General features: G+C 41.6%; 1 protein-coding gene across 9 annotated transcripts in view; it reads right to left on the bottom strand.

The window, feature by feature from the left end:
• The window catches only part of MTMR1 (myotubularin related protein 1), a 51,907-nt gene extending 31,253 nt beyond the window's left edge, over positions 1-20,654 (bottom strand). For 2 of the 9 annotated variants that reach the window (XR_013226170.1, XM_077307713.1), the window contains exons 1-6: positions 20,317-20,654; positions 17,130-17,150; positions 16,527-16,632; positions 12,658-12,681; positions 8,880-8,930; positions 2,703-2,778 (exon numbers count right to left, since the gene is read on the bottom strand). Coding sequence is in view for 8 of the 9 variants with exons in the window: in XM_077307713.1 (XP_077163828.1) it covers positions 2,703-2,778; positions 8,880-8,930; positions 12,658-12,681; positions 16,527-16,632; positions 17,130-17,150; positions 20,317-20,510 (472 nt within the window). In the remaining variant the exon portion in view is untranslated. The remainder of the gene's footprint in view (positions 1-2,702; positions 2,779-8,879; positions 8,931-12,657; positions 12,682-16,526; positions 16,633-17,129; positions 17,151-20,316) is intronic. The other 7 variants (XM_077307717.1, XM_077307715.1, XM_077307714.1 and 4 more) reach the window with 7 other exon arrangements.
• Positions 20,655-24,131: the final 3,477 nt, after the last annotated feature.

Genomic DNA, 24,131 nt, shown 5'->3' with positions numbered 1-24,131 from the left:
AGCTTTAGGATGATGTGATAGGAAAGTGCAGTCCTGCTCCTGCACTTTATACATTGCCTCTATTTTATGCGAAGCAGGGATGGTTGCAGGGTTCTCCCACAATGGAAGAATTACCCGCTGAATCCCTTTAATGAAAGGTAAAGCGACAGGCCTAGAGCCCGGGTTATATAATATATCCATTATAGGATCACCAAGGTAAGGTAGTCTAACTTTAGGGATTTTGCCATCCGGATCAGCTGCTCTGAGTACATGCGAGATAATCCAGCAGGGAAATGGATGCCGGCTCCACCACCATATCATCAGGAGACTCAACATCTACAACACCAGAATCTTTGTCAGAGTCACCTTCCACAGCCCCATGCTGGTCCATTGGCACCGAGAGGCTGTTGGTGTTGAGTCGATGGTGAGTGGGATAAGATGCCGACACAGATGGCTGAGATGAGATGCTCCATCTAGCCCTCTCTCGGTGCTTATTCCAACTCTCCCAGTCAGGAGGCAACATCATCGGCACAGAGACCCAAGATGGAGAACGATCCACAGACAGTGCATCAGACTCCTGAAAGTGCCTTTTGGAAGAAGGACTCCCTGACATTAGTAGGATATCATCCTCAGAATCATAGCCAGCAGCAGGTTGTAATGGGGAGGCAAGTATCGACACTGAGTGTAATGGCGACCCGGTGTCACTGGGACGTGACGCAGGTTATTGACGCCGAATGCGACCTCGCTCCCGATGGTCAGCCGATGTCGACGCTACTGTAGACACCAAAGGCGTTTGACGTTAAGGAGGTAAGCAATTGCCGACGCCGAGAGACGACTGAAACCTTCGGGGACTCTATCAACCAATTTAGATTTCTTTTTCAGTTTCTTTCTTGGCAGCTCAGAGGATGCCCTCATCTCTTGTAACCCTTCATTCACAGACTTAGATGGGGGAGGCAGAGAAGATGTCAGAGGGCAGTCCGAGGGAGGAGAAAGCACATCTGTTCTCCCTGACAGGACATTTTCATAAAGGGCTGCTTTTAACCCTGAAGCTCAACCATCTCTGGTTTTAGGAGTCATTCTGCGACAAGCAGGTCACAATCCCGTAACATGCCCCTCTCTTAAACATAACAGGCAACTCGAATGGCCATCATTTTGAGCCATCTTAGCCCCACAGTCCACACACTTCTTAAAACGTGGCATTAGCTGCCCAAGATTAACAAATATCTGTATTTTTAAAAATAATAATTAATGACTAAATATGAACTATAACAAACTATCCACTATGAACCACACACTTTCTCTGAGGTACATCTTTAGAGCTCGGTAACAAGATGTCCTCTCACCAAGGCGGCAAGAAAAGAACTGAGGGCGGAGTGCTGGCCCCTCCCAGATCAACTCACTTTAGGCGGGAAAGTCATGCTCATCTCGCTGGTTGGGAGGAGCCGTACTCCTGGGAGTTTTCCTGTAGATCTATAGCTCGCTAGCTCCTCTCGCTAGCTCCTCTCCTCTCCATGGCAGGCCTGCATAACTGCAGTCTCATGTGAGATTGCACAGAAGCCATTAAGATGAAGTTTTCCCACTCTCTAAACACTGTTCTAGCTGGAAGACGTTATCTGTACAGGTCCCTCTTACTGCTTAAATAATAGTACACACTTGGATTTACACTGCAATTTCAGTGCTTTAAGCAAACTACACATATTCTTTCAGTTATCCCTTTCCTGTTGACAAGCTAGGCACTATCTGCTGAGGGAAAATACAAAATAATAAGGCCTTCCCTGCTGTGTTGTCTCAACTGCCCAGCACTATGCTTTACAAAGTTTCTGATATGGGTAAAGATATTTCTTTCTTCCCTACAATGCCTTTCACAGATTCCTCCTCTCCTCCTGGTTGTTTAATGTGCCTCTCACATTTACATCAATAATATACTGATGCAGAGTGTAATTTCTGCAGTTACAGACCCCTTTTATAGCAATCTAAATGCAGTTGCTTATCTATTATTGCACTGTAGTTGCTACTGGTCTTATTGTCACTATCAATATATTTTATTGCCTTAATTAGGAGTATGGGGAATAAATATTAGAAATACATATTGTCACCACTGTAATGCATGTGCCAAGATCATGTAGCTAGTTTGCAACAGAGGTGAGATTTTGAGGTCTTCCTTGCTCAAAACTCACATGCCAAACCATCATGCCACACAGTGATTTCCCCCCCCTCCAGTCCTAATGAACAGTGCTTGCATGGGGCTTATATAAGCTTACATGGATAATAGGCTGTTTTCCCCTTTCAACTGTCCTAACACATCCTCACTCATGCACCCTTTCATTCAGGGGATGCTGTCCATGTACACCCAGTCTGTATTGCCAGCATTTTATTCCAAACTACTCTCAATACTATCTTACTGAAAAAAGCCGTGGAAGGGAACATACTTAAAGCTGTACAGAAAACACAAGCACCTAAGGATTATACTGAGCATGTCAATCTCATGCCTCACTGATTTCTGCACTAATTTGTAATTTAAAATTCTTCTCAGATCTACTTGCCTTTTCTGTTCCATATCTCCAATGGCCCACTTGGGTATAAATGATTAGGATTCCAGAATAAAATCTGACAACCTTATATAAAACTTCTAAAATATATATAAAACCAAATAGATAGTTTTCTTTTGATGTATAATAACTAGGAATAATAATGCCACTTCAGTCACTCAGTACTTCACTTACCAATAGCTTTGATTGTTTCTCCAGGAAAAAGCGGAGCCTCTTCCATCTGAGCGAGTTTGTTTCCATCCCTCAGTGCCTGGCAGAAAGCCAAAGCTAGGAGTAAATCTCACATTCTATCTGCGCAGTTTCAGTACACAATTACGAGAAGGTGCGCTTGCTGGGAAGTTACAGGAGGTAAACAAATCGTAGCCTTGCCCCCCTCTTCAAAGTATGATGTCTTAACACCATGGGCTAGTGCAGGGGTAGTCAACCTGTAGAAATTTCACGGACAACAATTCCCATGAGCCCCTGCCAGCAAACGCTGGCAGGGGCTCATGGGAATTGTAGTCCATGGACATCTGGAGGACCACAGATTGACTACCCCTGGTGCACATTTAATTACAGCTAAGAGATCAGGAACAAGCCATGCAATTGTGCACTGCTGCCACCTGGAACAAATTTCTCCTTCCTGTTTTAACTGAACTTAAAGAGCTTTTGTCTGGCCACAGCAGAAGGCAAACTTGGGTTTGTAAGCAACTTGAAACCCTAGTTAAGCATGAATCGTGGTCAGCTTTTAAGCACATGTTCTATTAGCATTGCACCCACAAAACCACAGTTAAAGTACAAGGGAGATGCAAAGAATGTGCAGTCCTGTGGCCTCTCCTAATGTCTTCTCTGTGGTTAAGCACACACTTACATAGACTCTATGAAGCCTCAGTGACTATAGAGTCCAGATTTGTAGCTTATTATGCATTTATTGTATTAACACAGAGACATAAAACACGTATTAGTAGCAAAGCATTTATTAAAAGATACCATAAGTATTCCAGGTTTATACAGCACCTACAAAGAGCAAGCAAATATTCTTCAGATGTTATGAACAGCAGGGACCTTTTCCATGTGTCTCCTAGAGCATGTTATGATGTTGTGTTTTACAAAAATGGCTGATCAGGAAGAAAGTTTGTTTTTTAATCTTTTTAGCCACTCACTGATGTTTGTTTGAGAGATTTAGGACTAGTTTTAAAACAGGTTTTCGAAAGGGTTCAAATTACATTGTCAAATTATTAGGCAAAGACTGCCATTTTTTTCACTTTGAACACAAGCTCACAAAGAACAATAACTGAGTACATTAAGAGAGATTATTAAATTGCTAATTCATTCTGGTGACGTCTGATCAAAAATAAGTAGAACAAGGGAGGAGGGAATATTCCCCCTCCACACACACACACGCAGAACTTGTTGTGACCTCTCTTTTCTTGATGCTTCAATGGGATTACAACTCTGCACTAATTCCAGGTTCAGTCTTTTAGCCATGTCCTGAATTTACCTTAAAAATCTGGAAAGACAGGTCATATTTTTAGGGAAACAAAACCCCGAGAAGTTTGTTTAGTTTTAGAGAAAAAGAGAGAGAATGCACAATAATTCACTGTAGCATTTCAGAGTGAATTTTGCAACATTATACATGCTGACATAAGTAAAATCCAGTTAGTTTTATAAGAAACTAGGGGCAAAGCCCATTGTATTCTTAAATTGGACACTTGGCCCCGGAGTGACACTCGGACAGGCCAATCGGGAGCCTCTTTGCAGCTCCCAATTGGCCCCTTTGCAGCTCCCAATTGGCCCCTGCATGATAAGTTTTTATCATGGACTCACCCCGCCCCTTTCTCCTCCCACCTACCCCTTACTGTTTTATTTTTACTGCTCCGCAGGAGCAGTTTACAGATACTCACAAACACTCTCCACAATTTGTGGTGCAATTATGATTTAAAGCAAGGATTTATTCTACTTTTTTTTTCAGCGTTACCATCCTGTATATTCTGATTTTGATGGGATATATATCTATATAGATCGATATCTTTATTATATATATCTATATGTTTCTCTTAGTAAAGATCTGTTCCCTTGATTTTTTTGAAGAGATCAGCAATGTATCACTTTGATGTCAGACACGAAATTACTAATACTACATCCAATATATAATTTACACTACTTATCCTTCGTAAGTGATGCAATTAAATTACTGATTCATTAATGGGATATTTAAAATGAAGACTAATAGGATTTTAATGATATACCCACCCCGCTAAATAGTATTCAGTTTCACAAACTTTATTGCAAATCTGTGCAGCATTTGACTCAAACAATTTAACATTATTTTCAAAACTACACATGATTTTTAAAATAATCAGACAGTGGAGTATCTTCAAATATCACTAGTACTGGTATTATAATGATTACATTTATTAACGAGTCCAACAACTGGTTGAATGGTAGCTAATCAAACTGTTCTTATTCAACATTAGTGATATTATTTTATAAATAGAATTATATAAGTTGGAGTGAATTACGTTATATATATATTATATTATCATTTCACTATTCAAACATCAAAGCTGTGAACCACATCCCCAAGAGGACTCTGAGGATTTTTTAAAAGTAAACCCATATTAATCTGGTCAGCAAGCCTGGTCTCTGAACTCTAGTCCAGTCTGACTATTTTGAAAAATCCTGAGCTTGGCTCAGCTATGATGATAAGTAAAAACAGCTTAACTATATGGTCTCATGATCTCACATACATGATGAAGATTAATGTGAAGACTGTAATTCAGCAGAGTGCCTGATGAGAAGACAAATTCTTGTTGCAGAATTGATGACATAATTATAATAACCTGAATAACAGCAGAACTGATTCTCTGTACAACCAAGCCTTTCATGCACCTATGCTTGGGGATGAAGAAGGTTCCAATCTGATGGACAAATAAAGGTGTTTCCTTGGGAAATACTGATTATGTTGATCCACAAAAAATAAGTGTTTGTAACTAGATAGGCATGAAAAACTCTGCTAAGAATGGAAGGTGTGTCTCTAAAAAATAAAAAGACACCAAAAGTACAGAACAAGACACAGCATTAGGGAGAAGCCTTTTCACCCTCTGCAAAAAAAACAACAACAAAAAATTGGTGCTTGAAGGCTTTTCTGTACACACATTCCAACATATGCCAAATTAGGTTTGGTACAAATCTTCTGCACATCTGTCCTCTCTGTGGATGTTCACAGTTGTGGAGTAAGTTTATTTTATTCTATATCTACCTTCAATAATGACATCAGTGGTATCGTGGGTGGCATCACAGTGGACAATCCTTTTTTTAAAAAAATGTACTCCAATATCGATATATAGCTGGAAAGTTGTAACCACAGGCTTAGCATGTTCTCTGAATTCCCAGCTTTTATTTTAAGTAAAGTAAATCTCTCGCCCAGTGATTCCCAACCAGGGGTCTGTGGACCCCAGGGGGTCCCTGAGTGGTCTATAAGAGAAGAAAAGCAAACAGCCAATATACTCAAGAGTGCAGGTATTGTTCTTTTGATGAAGTAAAGGAGATAAGTTTGTACTTCACTGAGATTGCCAGATTCCCCCTTGGAGGTTGGTATCTCTAAGCAATGTGTGAAAGTCAAATGTAGGTAGGGGTAATGTGCGTCTAATAGATACGTCAATACTGGTGACACAGGAAGAGACCTCACAACCTCACTTTCTGTGATATGGGAGTGGTCTTTTTAAGTCACATCTGGTGCGAGTGGCTGGGTGATGTCACTTCTAGTGTGGTCAGCTGGCATCTCGTCTGGGGGTCCATGGTCACAAGGTTGATAAACACTGCTCTAGCCGTTCCTTTCACAGAATATGCCTTTTTCCTTATTTTATTTTTTGTAATAAAAGCTAAGGATTCAGAGAACATGCTAGGCCTACTGTAACTATGCTCCATAAATACATCGATATTTTTGTGCCCTAGAAAAAGTCAAAGAAATCACTCATCTTCAGTGTTGCGTTGAGGAGAGGGAGTCGTTTGACCACAACAGTGCAGTCATTGAACAGTGGACTGGAGGTTGTGGGAGGAATAGGTAGGGCAAAGAATACCAACAGAAACATTATGCACAAGGAAAACACCAACTCCATTAGGGTAAAAATCATCTCTAAAGTACCAGAAAAAAACGGGGGAAACAAAAAACCAAAATGAAAACTAATGGAATAAAATTGTGTGTGGAAATCACGTCATAAACCAAAGCAGTATGGGACCAAAGCTGACCAAAAAATCCCAGGTGGAAAATAGTTCTATTATAAGAATTCTCTTCTCTCATTTCTCTCTCTGTTATTTATCAGCAGCTTCTTGTGTCTTAGCTGCAGCTTCTCTTCTGTTTTCTTCTCAACAATGGCCCTCTTTAATTATGCTTTTGTTCCTTTTCCATGATCACCCTGCCTCTCCAAGGCTATGGACTCCTGAAATGATTGCTAAGAATAATTTGAAATTTAAGAATAACTTCGTGTACAGTTTAGCTTTTAACTTGATGGGTCAGAGGTGACTGACTACTACGTGTCAAATTGCTATGTAACCATTTGCTATCTGCCTTAATGATTCCTATTCACTGTTCATGTTAAATTTGTCTGCCCTACTGTACTGTTTTTTTGTTCTTATGTTTATTTTGTTCGTTTATGATTTAAACTGTGTCGAGTAAATAATTTAATTCATTTTAATCAAATTTGTATATGTTACCTTCTGGTTATTATTCAGCTATTGGGACAAATTAGAATCCAGACATTCAGCCCTCGTTTTAACTTGATATTTTAATTCATGTATGTAATTATGTTTTTAATCATATATATTTTGTAGCCTGACTTGAGCACTGAAACAAAAGAGACTCTCAAAAGTAGATAGTGAAATAGCAAAAACACAACTGAATGTGCCAAGGGTAGCTCTTTGGATAATGCCTTATATGTTTAAAATTGTTGGACTATAGAGTTTGTTGACACAGAAATAGTTGTTACACAAGTAGGTTAATACTAAAAGCATTAAAATTGTGACTGCACCGTTTGAAGAGATGGAAAACACAGATGAACCACCTGCATGAGAAGTCTACACTACAAACATGATCTTGCTAGATTCCATGTAACAGCACAGGAAGGAAAGATAAACTATAGTCTACAGTACAGATGAGCTACAGCTGAAGTGGCCTCAATCAGTCAGTTAGCTGCGGTTCTGGAAACAAGTGCACTGCTGGAGTGTTCACATCATCCCCCATTCCAGGTTCGGTGACAGGAGTGTGATCTAACATGGGTTATGAATGCCCAAGGCTCTGGACCGATTCCTGCCAGGCAATGGCACAGTCTTCTGCTCTGTACTCATGCCCCTGCTATGAGTAACCTATATTGGGAGAGGAGGGTATATGCTGGCTGCATCACCAGATGACTGAGATACTCTGGAGAAAAAGCCTTGGGAGATGCTGGTGACTTTAACTTGAGCGGATGGTGGAAAGTGCTATCAAGTCATAGCTGATATGGCAACTCTGTACGCTTTTCAAAGCAAGAGACAAACAGAAATGGTTTGCCATTGTTTGCCTTTCTGTAGCAGAGTGTTGTGGCAGGGAGTGTTAAGGCAGCAGACATGCAGTCTGAAGCTCTGCCCATGAGGCTGGGAGTACAATCCCAGCAGCCAGCTCAAGTTTGACTCAGCCTTCCATCCTTCCCAGATTGCTGGGGGGTAAACGGTAATGACTGGGGAAGGCACTGGCAAAACACCCTATATTGAGTCCGCCATGAAAATGCTAGAGGGCATCACCCCAAGGGTCAGACATGACCCGGTGCTTGCACAGGGGATACCTTTACCTTTAGCAACCCTTAACTTCCTTGATGGCCTCCCATCCAAGTATTAACCAGGGCCAACCATGCTTAGCTTCTGAGATGTGATGAGATCAGGCTAGTCAGAGCCACCTAAGTCAGGGAAATCAGGCACTACATTAAAGAAAGAATGTTTGCCAGGTCAGGGTACAACATGAGGTTCAGCAAACTGATGGCTATATACCACTGGAAGTGGCAAGACTGTGGTTAGCACTTTCAGTTCGTATTTTCTAAAGAAGACAAAGAATTTACTGATGCCCTTGATATGCAAACTGTCTGAAATATACCTCAATGCACAATACCAAAAAGCACTGCTTTAAACTACACATTAGCTTTAATAGATGTTTAGTTGCAATTATGTGTCATAAATCCTGAAAAGGAAATCCTAGAAAAATGTCATGTATTTTTACATGACCTGAAAAATATTTTAAAGACACTTCTGGATCTTTTAGGAGAAAATAACAGTTTTCACATCTCCACTAACACAGTGACATACTATTTAGTTATGGAACAAAATATAAGTAAAACTTGCCACCTGATCAACTCCTGCGTCAGAAGGATAGCCATTGGGTCCATCCTGAATCTCCTGAATAGCATGATGCAGCAGAGGGCAAGCAGAAACAATAGGGAAAAAACATGCACATAACAGGTGAAAGGACAGAATTTCTTCTTTTTAAGAGACAGTAGATACTTTAACATAAATGTACTTTTTGCATCCTGAATATATCAAATACGTCAAGCACATATTCCACACCTGTAAGAGCCAGGTTTTTAAATATATATATATTTGAAATTAACTAGAGCACATGCCCCCCAATTCTGTCTACATTAAGTCCAGATACCAAAGAGCATGAAGTATGTACTGTCTTTATAAATCAAGCAATTTTTAAATCAGCAAAGACAAAATGTAGAATATAAAGTAGGCCACATGCTTGAAATAGCAGAAACTGAAACTGATTATAGTGTACTATGGTAGCACAGGGAGAAACAGACAGAGAGGGAGAGAAAGAGAGAAAACCATGCAATTACTTGCATAAAACAGTTACATAGTTTCCATCCCCAAAGTTTAATTGTCTCATCAGAAGACTGTCTCATCCCCATGGACACAATATCACAAATCAGCAAAATACTTCAGGGTTACGTTGTAAACCATTTCTGTTATTATGCTTCTGTGGTTTGAAATATATTTTCCCATAAGTGTCAGCTGGATCACCAAAAATGCCATTTGCTACAATATCCAAAGATTGATTTCTGTGCACTCATCCGGTTTCAATCCAATCCTCATCCAATTTACAAAGAATCCTCTGAAGTCTCTGCAACAAAGTGAAAGATCACTGGGACTCATGAGAGGATTCTTCTGCTGGGTGGGAGTCAGCTGGATAACAGCTTCTATCACAAGGGTTTCTTCCTCCCAGGTAAGTGCCAGGTAACAAATGTGAAAGAGGAGGAACTATAAATGAAATAAAAAACAATACTGCATATTGCTCAGGCTGAAAAATGAAAGCTGATTGTGTCATAGAAACAGCTTTCTTGGGACATCCTTTTTCAGACAATGTGTGTACACTGAACGCATAGGAGGGAGCAGGAAAGAAGAGAGTAAATCCATGTGAGTAGGTCTACAATGCAACAGACTAAAAAAAGTCTCTTTGTATATGCACTGAACGCATAGGAGGGAGCAGGAAAGAAGAGAGTAAATCCATGTGAGTAGGTCTACAATGCAACAGACTAAAAAAAGTCTCTTTGTATATGCAAAGTGCAGGCATGTAGGCTTTTTCACACAACTGGGGACCCTTCTTTTTGCAGAGCTTATTTATGTTGAAATATTTTCATCACAACACTGCTCTCCACCATCCAGACAATGTACATACATTAATGGTCTTATACCAGGGGTAGTCAAACTGCGGCCCTCCAGCGTTCGCTGGTAGGGGCTCATGGGAATTGTAGTCCATGGAGATCTGGAGGGCCACAGTTTGACTACCCCTGGCTTATACAGATCCAGAAAATTTATGTTGTAGATTCTTACTATTTCGTTTTGACCCCAGGATTCTCTGAAAAAATATTTCCACTGTTCTTAATGAAGGTACACCAAGGTATACTTAGAAGGAGGCTATAATGCACCTATGAAATGTGCCATTTCTGATTCTAGTTTGCTACCAATGTGCAGACACAATATAATACCCAGCTTGCAAGGTTGTTTCTTAATGGGTCATCTTGTTCTATATAGCTTTCTACCCCAATAATTCCTATTACTCAACAAAGTAGAATTCAACTGACCTTAAAAAAGCCAACAGCTAAGATTTCAGCTTATATATATATTTCTCACATTTTTACTTTCATAAAAGATAGGTCTTCAAAACACGTCTTCCCCACAGGGACTGCAGCTCAAGAAAACAGATATGAAAGAGATTCCCAGGCAAGAAAGAAAATACAAATTTTGAGGAATCAGATGCAGAGATGCGGAAGAGAAGGCTGAAGCTGTGCAAACTGTAAAAGAACTATGTTGGAACTATGTTGGAAACTTATTAGTAAGAAATTCAAGATACACATCTGGGTCAAGAAAAACAGAAAAGATCCATGATCATCATCAGCTTCTCCTGACAGTAGCCCTTCTGTGTATTGGAAAAGTTTTTAATTTTGCCCATTTTGAGATCTGCTAATGTATAATGCTTTGTGCATCACCATTATTAAACAGATAAAAATCCCTCGGTAAAAAGAAGGCAGACCAGATCATAATCAGTTTTCCTTTTTGTGGAAGAGCTTAACTCAGGACTTGCCTTTCAGTTTGCTAGCACTGTACAGTAGCTGGAGGCAAGTTTGTTTGTTTGTTTGTTTGTTTGTTTGTTTGTTTGTTTGTGTATGTATGTATGTATGTATGTATGTATGTATGTATGTATGTATGTATGTATGTATGTATTTGATTTCTATACTGTCCTTCCATATGGCTCAGGGCGGTTTACATACAACATGGGGGATACAGTATTTCTTTACTGTTCAGAGTTCCACAGACCTTTGGAAACATAACAGCTTGATATGTCTTTCCCCCCAAAAAATATTAAAAGGAGATAGAGGCAAGAGGAATAGGCTCACCTTGTGGAACAGACAAAATAATAACAAACAAGATGACTAAACTGAAGCTTCAGCGCGAAAGCAGAGTGATCCTGAGCTAAGAAGAGTCCTTGGCTCAATTATCACAACTGCTACAAACTTTTATGTGGCTTTAGCCATGCCTCTTGTAGCCTCAAGATACACTCCAACTGTAAGATGGGGATAATAATACAGAGTAGTTGCAAAGCTTACAAGATAAAATATATGAAATGCTCTGAATATTTGTAAGTGCTACAAAAATGTTCAGTGTCATCATCATATGTCAAAAACGTATGTTAGCCTTCCAAGGAAATTATCAGAAGCTGCTAATTCAAGAATTCTTAGCAGACCACCGGTTAGTCATTTGTGATATGATGGCCAGAAAAGGAGGGGGAGGGGGGAGATTGTCACATCTATAGCCTGTCTTTCTGAATTAAGATGAACTTCAGCTTCACATCTCAGGTAACTAGGCCAATAGCCATTTACTTTCTTTTTCATCTAGGCTCAGTTTTGGTACACTGGGGAAAGGGAGTAAAATTTTAGCATAGAGAAAATATGTGCACACAGTTGTCATTGGAACCATTTTTTAAAAGCCATCCATCCTTATATACTCTTTGCTGATTTGAAATTGATGGCATCAAATACTGTGCACATAGCTTTCATAACCAGAATGAACACTGGAAGAAACATTTTAACAAATTGAGAACAAATATAAAGGTCACTGCAGTGGTATGTAGCTTGAAGCCCAGATTTGAATTTTGCATTAAGCGTCTAAGCAATTATGGTAGCGTGTGCATAAGCAAATGCATGAATTGAAATCTTATTTACTTGAGTCTCACTTTTTTCTCCAGCTTCTCCTTCTAGTATCTTTCGCACAAAGAATGCATTAAAGTTGCTAATATAGTACTCTGCAGTCCAACACATGTAAGCATCAGCTGAGAGGCCCATTTTGTCCAAATTAATGTAATAAAACTTAAGTTAGTACCAAGCATTTCTAGCATAACTTACTGTTCCTTCACACACTAGCTTTAATGCTCATGAAAATGTAATGTACACAAAACATTTCTATGGCAAACAAGCTGCTGCACTGAATAGCAAAGTGGCCCAACTCATGTAAAGCAACCATTAACAAAGTAGAGAAGAACACTGAGGCACACTGAGTTCTCAACACAGCACAAAAACACAAACAGGTAAGAGGCTGGCTTGCCAGGAGCCACATTTAGTCTTACCCTTATAGTAGGCCTCCTGTATACCTGTTAGTTAAAATACAGATATTATCCAACAAATCATGTATTCAAATCTGAAATCAGGCAGTACCACCCACTGCCTGGTGCTTTACCACCCCATGTTCTATTAGTATTTTATGAATGCATTTCTCAAGACTAAAGTGGAGGAAGTCAAAGGCCCATAAGCTTTTAACATTCTTCTTCCTCCCTCACTAATTCATTGATGGGCAAAGTCAATCAGGCACTAAAGTGGGCTAAGGATGAATCTCTTTGTCAGTATAATTATGACTGTGCTATTATTTATCTGAATTTCTGATAGGAAGAATAGTATCAGGAATGCAACTATTTTCATTTCTTCTGCACAAAGGGTTGATGCTAACCATAGGAAGCCAATCTGTAATATTCAGGCAACCTGAGCAAATAACAGCCATCTTATTCAGCATACATAAAGCACTGTGAAAATAAATGCATCAGTTCCATTGAAGTAAACAGGGCTTAAATGAGTTCCTCTAATTCTTGTTGGTAAATTAATCTGGTAAGAAATTTAGTCATGATACTTTCTAATAGTTAACCAGTATGAAACTGCAAGTGATAGCTTCTTCATTTTTGCCATATTTTAAATCAAAAGAGCAGCCTCTTATTCAAGTCATTCTAATAAAAAAACAGCCATTTGAACTTGGAGTGCATATTTTATACCCATACATGGCAAGACAGATCCGAAAGAAGAATATGGGAAGGAAGGAAGGAAGGAAGGAAGGAAGGAAGGAAGGAAGGAAGGAAGGAAGGAAGGAAGGAAGGAAGGAAGGAAGGAAGGAAGGAAGGAAGGAAGGAAGGAAGGAAGGAGGGAGGGATAGAAAAAAATATAAGACTGAAAGAAAGGAAGAGAGAGAGAAAAAAGAACAGAGACAAAAAGAGAGGGAGAGAAAGAGACAATGACAGAGAAAGAGAAGGAAAAAGATATAGATAAATAAACAATTAGAGTAAGAAAAAGAGAAAAAGACAGAGAGAAATAAAAAGTAAAAGATAGAGACATAAACAAAGGGAGAGAAAGCAATAGAAAGAGAGAGAAAGACAAAGAGAGCGCTAGAAGGAGAGATGTAGAAAGAGAAAGTGGAGTGCGCTGTCTCGGAAGGTCCCTGGTGCTTTCTTTTTTGGGGGTGGGGGGGAGGAACAGATCTACTCTAGTAATCTCCAGGGGCTGGAACAAAATATAGATGCTTTTGAGAAAGAATCACAATGATCTAAATGGGGGCGGGTGTAGGGAACAGGGGAAGCAACGTTATCTTCCCAAAATAATGTTCTCCAGATTCGTGAGTATTGGGTAGGATAGTTATGTGGGACTTCCTTTCATAGGGGCAATACAATGGTGAAGAGACATCCAATTTACCAATGGAAACAGGAAGTGGGATCATCTTTGGTCAGATCTCTGAACAATGCTGCCTTAAAACCATTGACTGTTAGGGACTTAGAAGGCTGCGCTAGCCACACAAATAGCCTGCATCCAACTTGCACAGGTCTGATTTGTTTGACAGCCATATAAAGTCAGATATGAATCAGTCCTAAATCGTATGATCCTCTGAATCCAGGTCAAACCAGACCTTTTTCAAAGAGCTGGGACTGCACTCAAGTTGGGTTCCCTACAGAGGCAGTGACAAAAGAAATGAAACAGCGCCTGTTTGGGCTCTGAACACCACCACAGGGCTCCTGCCTCCCTGGCCAACTGTTTCCCATGCCAAAGCAAGGGGTGGGGGGTGGGGACTATATAGCTACTCTATAGCAGTTTTGTTGTGGGAAACAGCTGGGGGGGGGAGCAGGACTTCTCAAGATTCATTAGGATCTGTAACACCCGAAGCCCCAGTTTGCCCTAGAAGCTAACTGGGTGTTCTGGGAGCAGCCACACGCTCCCAGCCTAGTAAATGCTACCAAGACACTTTCTACCAAATCCATTCCACACGTCGCCCTGCCTGTCAAATGGAGCTTCTCGCACAATTAGCCGCTGCTTCCAACCAAAGAAGCTGGCCATTTTAATAGGAAATGTAAGGTTCAATCATAACAAATGGAACTCTAGAAAAGGGGTAGTCAACCTGTGGTCCTCCGGATGCTCATGGACTACAATTCCCAAGAGCCTCTGCCAGCAAATGCTGGCAGGGGCTCGTGGGAATTGTAGTCCATGAACATCTGGAGGACCACAGTTTGACTATCCCTGCTCTAGAAGATCAATCAAGCTCTTTTTCCCAGATCTTGAACTGCAAGCTTACTGATATCGATATCATAGACCTTCATTGGCTGCCAAGGGCCTCTTTTCACAGAAGAGTAATAGTTACCTTCGGATTGGAAAGGCTTCCTTCTCTACTCATGAACAAACAAAGTTTCTTGAGAAATTTCTGGCTATTTCCAACCAGAGTCTTTGCTGACTCAAATCCCCTGCCTTTGGGTAGTCCGGGATATCTCACCGTATTTCCAAAAGCCTCTTCCCCTGCTGCTAAAGGGGCTGTGAGGACCCTTGCAGCTGCATTTTGTGCCAGCTGTAATTTCCGGGTCAGAGACAAGGGCAGGCTCACGTAGAGCGAGTTACAGAAATCAATTCTGGAGGTGACCATTGCATGGATCACCATGGCTAAGTGTTCTGAAGATAGGTAGGGCGCTAGTAGCCTCGCCTGATGAAGATGGTAATACGCTCAGAGGGCTACCGTCATGACCTGTGCCTCCATGGTCAGTGAGACATCCAGAATCACTACTAAGTTTCTGGCCTGGGCCGCAGTGTTCAGTTGCGACCCTGCCAGAATGGGTAAGCACAAAGTAAAAGGAGCAAGGACAGATAAACACACACAGAGCTGTCTAGCCAACTGCTTTCCCTCTAAGACAGGAGGGAAAACTGGAAAAAGAAGGCAATTCCTTCCAGGAGGCAGGAATTTGGAGAAAAAAGTTTTGCCTCCTGCCTCCCTAGCAACAGGTGAAAACAACCTGACAGAGATGACCTTTCTTCAGAGGGAGAATGAATTCTTTTCTTGCATTTATCACAAATTAAACAGCAATTTTATATATTAAAGGGCACCCAAAAATCATATTTAGTAGATGATGATGTAAGATTTTTAAATATAAAGTATTATTGTCTTTACTCTTCTTTCTTCTGTTAACTTAGATTTTTTTTTAATTCTCTGTAACAATGAGCTGCATAACTGTTGTTTTCTAAGAAGTCAGGAGCAGACTTCCTTCATATGTGGTGACACAGTGACAAAGAACAAGTGTTGTGGAACAGGGTAATTAAATTTTTGACAGTAGCTTTTCAATACAAGATAATATACAATTGAACATAATGAACTATGTAGTCTCAATTCCTAAACAATACCAGATTATTGCTTTACATCAACTGATGACTGTGAGACTTGTCTTTGCAAAATCATGGAAGTCAAATCACAGACTATGAGTTGGCGACTGGCAGATTAAAATAAAATACTTGTTTAAACTATGAGAATTAATTTATTTGCACAAGCGTCAAGATACTCAAAGAAAAATTACATTATTACACACTGTAATATTAAAAGACAGAAAAATACATACAATGAAATTGGAGAAGAGATAATAAATCAAATTATAATGATTAAAATTATTAGTCATATCCTATTGTACGGTTGCTGAAACAGATTTTGCATTATTTTGAAATACCATTTTATTTTATGCTATAGTTATATTTATCTTTTCCCTAACTATATGCCCAATCATCCTTCTTTTATTGTACTTTATTGTTTGACCCTTCTGTAAAAAGGCAAAACAATACTTTTTTCATTTAATGCCACATTTTTATTCTGCAGTTCCTTTTCTATCTTTTTTGGCAAAATACCTATATTAAAATAATAAAAAATAAGACTTACCCGGTACTCTCTGGATACAGTGTCCGCAGGAGTAGAACCTGAAATCTGACTAGAAATTGTAGCTGCAATGAGTTGCTTACACCATTCAACATGGGATCCTGTGGGGCTGCAAGAACAAAACCAAATTCCTTATTCCTGAAGCTTCCCACATCACGGCTATTTTCTTTATTTTCTAATAGCACAATCCAAAGAACTGGAGCATACTATCAGAGAATTACTTCCCCTCTCAACCCATTTCATGCACATATTCCCTCCTACTTTAGCCTGCTACAACATCTGAAAACAGAAAACAATAGCTTGCAAAACAAATCTCAAAACCATAAGATTTCAAACACAGTTCAAATCATGACTTCAGTTAGTGCTAATTAAATTTTGCTTGATTCAGACATCATGGCAAACTACTGTTACTACAACCAGGAAAAAAAAAAGAATATGCAACAATGCATAGGGGGAATGCAAATCTGCAAAATTATCAGTTTAGAAAATCATCTAAAAAACTGACAAAACTCAAATCCAAATGCTGTTGCAAGATGTTAAAGGAACTAATCATAAATGCAACAGGGATTAGAGAAGGATTAGAAAACAAATGCTGTTTAGCCTTACCGTTTATGCAACCTAGAACTCCTGGGAAGAAGAATAAAAATAAATATGAGAGCAGGACTTAGGAATCATGGCTTGGATAAAAAGCCTTGCTTCTTTTTGTGCTGTGGGGATGGTCTTCCAGCAACAAGGATTGTCTTTTCCTCAACACTAGGAACAAGTCTCCGGCCCGGTCTGGGTTCACAACATATAAATGCACAAACAGGAGCAAGGAGTAGGATCCAAGTGCATATTCCTATTAGTTATTAATTTTAATGTATAAAAATTATATATTACTTTTCCCAACAGAACTGGGCTCAAGGTAATATCAATTGTTTCCCATCAGATTAACCCAGTTGTACTTTAGTACTACTTGGAAATGAGCCCCACAGATTTCAATTTAATAATATATTTTTGGTAAGGTTCAAAAGTGAGCTTAAGTCACTGGTCACAACTTGTTAATTACCAACTTCCACCCACTTTAAGGAAGTGGGTGGCCGAGGAAGGCCATAAGGAAGACTGAGCGTCAAAGAATTGAGGCTTTTGAACTCTGGTGCTGGAGAAGACTCTTGCGAGTCCATTGGACTGCAAGGCGAACAAACCGGTCAGTCCTAGAGGAGATCAGCCCTGACTACTCCTTAGGCCAGATCCTGAAGATGAAACTCAAATACTTTGGCTACCTCATGAGAAGGAAGGACTCCCTGGAGAAGAGCCTAATGCTGGGAGCGATTGAGGGCAAAAGAAGAAGGGGACAACAGAGAATGAGGTGGCTGGATGGAGTCACTGAAGCAGCCGGTGCTAGCTTAAACAGACTCCAGGGAATGGTAGGCCTGGAGGATCATTGTCCATGGGGTCGCGATGGGTCAGACACGACTTCACACCTAACAACAACACGCACTTTAAACAGCTTCTGTTTCCCCTCTCTGTTTTATTTCTAGTATATACTCAATATTTATTACATTTTAATTCATGTATGTTTCATTTATGTACTATGTATTAATAAAAATAATGGGTGGGATCCAGCAATCCATCAGTAAAAGGTGCTGATGACCACAGATCTTTCCCATATTAAGTCTCTTCTGATTCTAGGGAAGTTAATTCCCAGGGAAAAGAGATCCATGTGGACTAGTAGCTATGCTGGTGCTACATAAAGGAGAGCGGGGGGAGACAAATTATCTTTCCGCCTTTTGCATCGATGGAGCTGCTTCTTGTAGAAAAGAGGAGGTGGTGTGTAGCACAGGAAAGATCCACAATCCTTGCACAAGTACAGTACTTTTCATTCACACAGCACTTTAGCATACAAAGTATTTCACACTCTCATATCAGCAGTACTTAACAGCAGCCTTCCAAGATAGGCCCATTTTATTCCCAGAAGTGCTGAACTGGGAGACTGATCATGGCTTTGCTAATACTTCCCAACATGTCCATAGCAGAGGCAATATTCACAATGGGGGCTTTCTTAAATGCTGTTTCATGAAATCCCTGGGGCTTCTTGACAGCCCTGGAAGGGTCTCCTAAATAGGTGGGAGTTAGTTAATTTTTAATATATTTAAAAAAATGTGTTAAACATTTGTCGGGTGATATGAATGGTCATATAATGTTGACCTCCCCACCTCCCAAAATACCCAATGATGGGCCTAGAGGGGATGGGAAGGGGAGGGGCTCCAGGCGGTCACGTATACAGCTATGCTTCTATATCATATCTGGCACAATCATATAACTTCTGGTATTTGTCCAAGTCTGAAGTTAAGAAAGGCTGGTTTAAGCTCTTTAAATATTCTATGAATATCTTCATACATAACAATACTGTGCAAATGCACTGTGTGATACATTTATATTAAATTCCCAAATGTTGTATATAATCATGCTAGACATGTTCTTGCTTGGATGTTCTCTTGCATAAATGAATGGTGACAGTGGGGGAAAACTGCATTATTATTATTAATCTAATTAGCATTATATTTATAATAGCAAGGAACAATCCCAACTAGAAGTTCTCCTGTGCTATCAAACGGAAATGAATGAAAGCTTAAGTCGCATTAAACTTATTCTTTAAAGTAACACAAACTATTATTTATTGTTTTGTTATAATACTATGTGACATTAAGATTTATTCTCAAATCTAAATAAAGATTATGCTAGATTATTTCATATTAGACACAGTTGCACTTGGAAATTCACCTGTGCAAGTACCCTAAGAACAATAAAATCAGAGTCCAGTAGCACCTTTAAGACCAACAAAGATTTATTCAAGGTGTGAGCTTTCGAGTACTCATTTGAAAGTACCCTAAGAAGTGAGTCACACTTGCACAGAAGCTATTTAGCACATTTTTTACCCTGCATTTTCATAAAGAAGAATACATGGTTCTCCATTTAATTATGCTGACAGTTATGCTAATAGAGGTCACCCAACAAGTTTCACATCAAGTGGCATTTGTATTTTTACCTATGCGTACATGCACACACCATATATAACATGGTATGTGCGTGTGGGTAAATCATACATATCTTCTCTTTATATATACACAAGTGTAGACGTCTCTGTGCTGCAGAAAGATAGCCATATTGGTGTGCTGAAACCAAAACCAGAGTCATGACACTTTGATATTAAACTGACTATAGCAGAAATCTTTGTGCACAGGCCAGTGTGCAGAGTGGAATCAGAACTCGTGTCCATAATCCGTGTCTGTGGGAACCTTGCAATCCGTGTGTGCATCTCTGTATACAAAATAAAATCAGAGTCCAGTGGCACCTTTAAGACCAACAAAGATTTATTCAAGGCGTGAGCTTTCGAGTGGAAGCACTCTTCCTCAGACTGGCACTCAAAAGCTCACACCTTGAATAAATCCCTGTTGGTCTTAAAGGTGCTATTGTGCTACTTCTGACCCACACGGCGACCCATTTGAATCTGTATCCAAAAGTTCATGTCTCTGCGTGCCTCTTCCTCCCTCCTGGGAGCCACTGAGCGACCCTGCGGGGAAAGGGTCCGCTCAGGGGTCCCGCGACCCAGTTCAACTCAGCCCCCTTCCGCAAGGCGACTGCGGCATTTGCCCCCCGACCCAGCCCCGAGGGTCCCTCCCCGCCGCCTCTGGGTCCTCCGCCCGTCCCCCCCCCCCCCCACCGCGCACATTTCCCTGAAGCGACAAGGACGCCCCATTTTCGCAGGGAGGCCGACCCCCTCCCTCCCTCCCTCCCCGCGACCTCTCCCCACCTGTCCAACGTCTCCATGCTGGGCTGCCGAGACCCGGCGACGCTCGTCAGCGTGCCTCCAGCCGGCGCCGCCGCAGCGCTGGCCACCGGCGGCCCCGACCCCAAGCGAGCAGGTCTCCGGGCCGGCCCGGGTGCAGCCCCACTCTCCACCGCGCCTTGCCCTGGCCCGGCCGCCGCAGCCGCCCTGCCGTCCATGTTCCGAGGGGCGCGCGCTTCTCGCCGGCCTCGTTCCTGCAGTGGCCGCCACAGCCGGGTAACCAACTGTCACCTGGCTGCGAAAGCAGCGCTCGGAAAGCTTACCCAGAGGCCTCCGCGGTGGCGGCGCCGGCTGAGGGGGGGTGGGGGAGGCGGGCCAGGCCCAACTCCGGAATCTCCGCCAGGGGGAGGCTTGTCCTGGGGCCCGCCGGGGAGAGGCAGGGCGAGCCGCCAGATGGGTCTCCTCGCACCGCCGTTCGGGAGTCCGAGGGGACGGGGCCGGGGCCGTGGCGTGCCTTACCTCCTCTCACGGCACGGCGGAGATTCCCTTTAAGCAGAGCGGCACTTTTGCTGCACTAAGAGGTGACCCGGCCAGTGACAATACGGCATTAACTTTTATAGCCTATAGTAAGGTGACCAGATTGTCCCACTTTGGGAGGGACATCTGGGGGCACCTGGCAAATTGTACTTAACTTGAAATTAATATATATATATATATTACAATACTATTTTTGCGTTCTATGCATTCTATAAAACCTTTTGTTGCTCCATATAGACCAATTTTTTAATCAAGAACCACCACCACCCATCCCGGTCAATAGTGTCCCACTTTACCAGTGTTGAAATCTGGTCACTTTAGCCTATAGTGACCATCTTCTCAAGCAGGGAAAAATCGCTTTTGGGTTATATAACCAATACATGTGGGTCTTTTAGGTCAAAGGCAGCACAAACCACGGGTCACTTGGCCGGGCTGGCCTTCCCATTTGTCATGCAACAACTTATTCATTTTTTCTTCTCTAATATGACATATGTTACGGTACACGTTTATCTTGCCCATCAGTTTCAATCTACTGGAACTGCATTGTTATTTATGACTAGTAATTAAGCCCGCTGCAACGAATACAGCGGGCGCTAGGTTAGGGAGCCCCCGGCAGTCGGGCGGAGTGCGGCTGCCGGGGGCTCCCTTGGCCGTCGGCCTGACGCGGTGAGGGGCGCTTCGCCACCGGCGGCCCCGATCCCAAGCGAGCAAAAATCACACAATATCTCTGGCAAAAGCCAATAAATCCTCACGGTGCTCATGAATATGCTTCCTTTTGTAACTTAAAAGTTGCCAGATCCAAGTTAAGAAATTCCTGGAGATTTGTGGGATGGGACATGGCGAAGGCGGAAACATTATTAAGGTGTAATGCTACTGAATCCATACTTCAAAGCTGCCATTTTCTCCAAGGGAACTGCTCTTGTAGTCTGGAGAGCAGATGTAATTCTGGGAGATCTTCAGGTCCCACTTAGGCTTGGCAACCATACAGTGCAACCTCTTTTACATTTAAGAGAGAAATACTTAAAATTGCTAAAAGTCAAGTTAGCTTGTTAGATGACAAGCAAAAAGTGCTCAGTTTTACCATAGGAGGAGATGGGTGACTGACTTTCATTTTCAAACATGTGGGCGCTTCAATCGCTCTATATCCCATTCCCCTTATAACCACTGCACAGTCCTGAATGAGCAGATAACAGGACTGACAGCCCTCAGCTTCTGTTTCAGCTTCCAGGACTTGGTACCCATAAACATTATGGTGACACTCTGCTGTGTTTGCTTGTGGATTGTAGGAACTCTTATCAATCCACTGTAAAGCACCTCACAGAATTAGTTGCCAGAATCCAACAGATTAGCCCTAGGAATTGCCTGAATGGCACCAAGGAGTCCTTATACCATCACCATTGTCACTTCAGGTATAAATCTAAACTATTTACATTCTAATTTCCAATTCCAAGGACAAATTGGCAATAATAGCTAAAGCAACTTTCAGTGGAATACCAGAAGTTCAGTTTCCATGTGAGACTGTTTGTTCTGTTTCTATAACAGAAATTCCAGTCCTCCCCCCTTCCCAATGATTAACCATCTAAAAAAATGTCTTGCTGTCTCCAGCAACAAAGGCCCTTCCAACGAAGGGGTGAGCTTGATTCAAATTTGAGTCAAGGCCTTTTAAGTTGTGCCCTTCTGGAAATCAGCTACCTTTCAAGGCCCTGATCTTGTATGCCAAATACAGACAATTTAAATATTTTACTCACTTTTAAGAGCCTCTTGTGGCGCAGAGTGGTAAGGCAGCAGAAATGTTGTCTGAAATCTCTGCCCATGAGGCTGGGAGTTCGATCCCAGCAGCCGGCTCAAGGTTGACTCAGCCTTCCATCCTTCCGAGGTCGCTAAAATGAGTACCCAGCTTGCTGGGGGGTAAACGGTAATGACTGGGGAAGGCACTGGCAAACCACCCCGTATTGAGTCTGCCATGAAAACGCTGGAGGGCGTCACCCCAAGGGTCAGACATGACCTGGTGCTTGCACAGGGGATACCTTTACCTTTACCTTTACTCACTTTTAAAGCAGAGCATATGTGGTTTCACTGTAGTATAAGGACCCTAGGGGGTGAAGGCTCACCATAGGGGAGAAGTGGCTTACTGTACCCTTTAAAGGTTACAGCACAGGTAAGGTAGAAGGCTTTGGTAAGGTAGAAGGCTTTGGGGCCTACAAAAATGTAAATAAATGGGGGGTCTCTGGGTTGCTGAAGACACTTTGCAGGAAGCAGTCACCTACCAGTTAGCATTCTGTTAACAAATAACTAACCCAGGATACTGGTTGCAAAACAAAACCAAACCAGTGTGAAGAGCCTCTTTCCAAGCAGTCTCAAACGTCTGATTTAAACAACCTCTGCTACTTTCCTAATTAAGCAATTTTAGATAAGTAATGTTGTCAAGTATTTTGGAAGAAAACTAGTAGACATACAAGGTAAAATCAAGCAAGCCCTGAACCATTTCACTTGTGGGGTATTTTACCTGCTTTAAGAGGTTTCTCCATTTTTGTTGTTAAGTGCGAAGTCGTGTCCGACCCATCGCGACCCCATGGACAATGATCCTCCAGGCCTTCCTGTCCTCTACCATTCTCCGGAGTCCATTTAAGTTTGCACCTACTGCTTCAGTGACTCCATCCATCCACCTCATTCTCTGTCGTCCCCTTCTTCTTTTGCCCTCGATCACTCCCAGCATTAGGCTCTTCTCCAGGGAGTCCTTCCTTCTCATGAGGTGGCCAAAGTATTTGAGTTTCATCTTCAGGATCTGGCCTTCTAAAGAGCAGTCAGGGCTGATCTCCTCTAGGACTGACCGGTTTGTTCGCCTTGCAGTCCAAGGGACTCGCAAGAGTCTTCTCCAGCACCAGAGTTCAAAAGCCTCAATTCTTTGACGCTCGGCCTTCCTTATGGTCCAACTTTCGCAGCCATACATTGCAACTGGGAAGACCATAGCCTTGACTAAACGCACTTTTGTTGGCAGGGTGATGTCTCTGCTTTTTAGGATGCTGTCTAGATTTGCCATAGCTTTCCTCCCTAGGAGCAAGCGTCTTTTAATTTCTTTGCTGCAGTCCCCATCTGCAGTGATCTTGGAGCCGAGGAAAATAAAATCTGTCACTATCTCCATTTCTTCCCCATCTATTTGCCAGGAATTGAGAGGGCCGGCTGCCATGATCTTTGTTTTCTTGATGTTGAGTTTCAAGCCAACTTTTGCACTCTCCTCCTTCACCCGCATCAACAGGCTCTTTAGTTCCTCTTCACTTTCTGCCATTAGAGTGGTATCATCT

This window comes from Paroedura picta, chromosome 13 (assembly GCF_049243985.1).
Source record: "Paroedura picta isolate Pp20150507F chromosome 13, Ppicta_v3.0, whole genome shotgun sequence".
In the NCBI taxonomy this organism is placed as follows: Eukaryota; Metazoa; Chordata; class Lepidosauria; order Squamata; family Gekkonidae; genus Paroedura; species Paroedura picta.
Note: the sequence above shows the minus strand (reverse complement) of the source record. Positions and strands in the feature narration are given on the sequence as shown.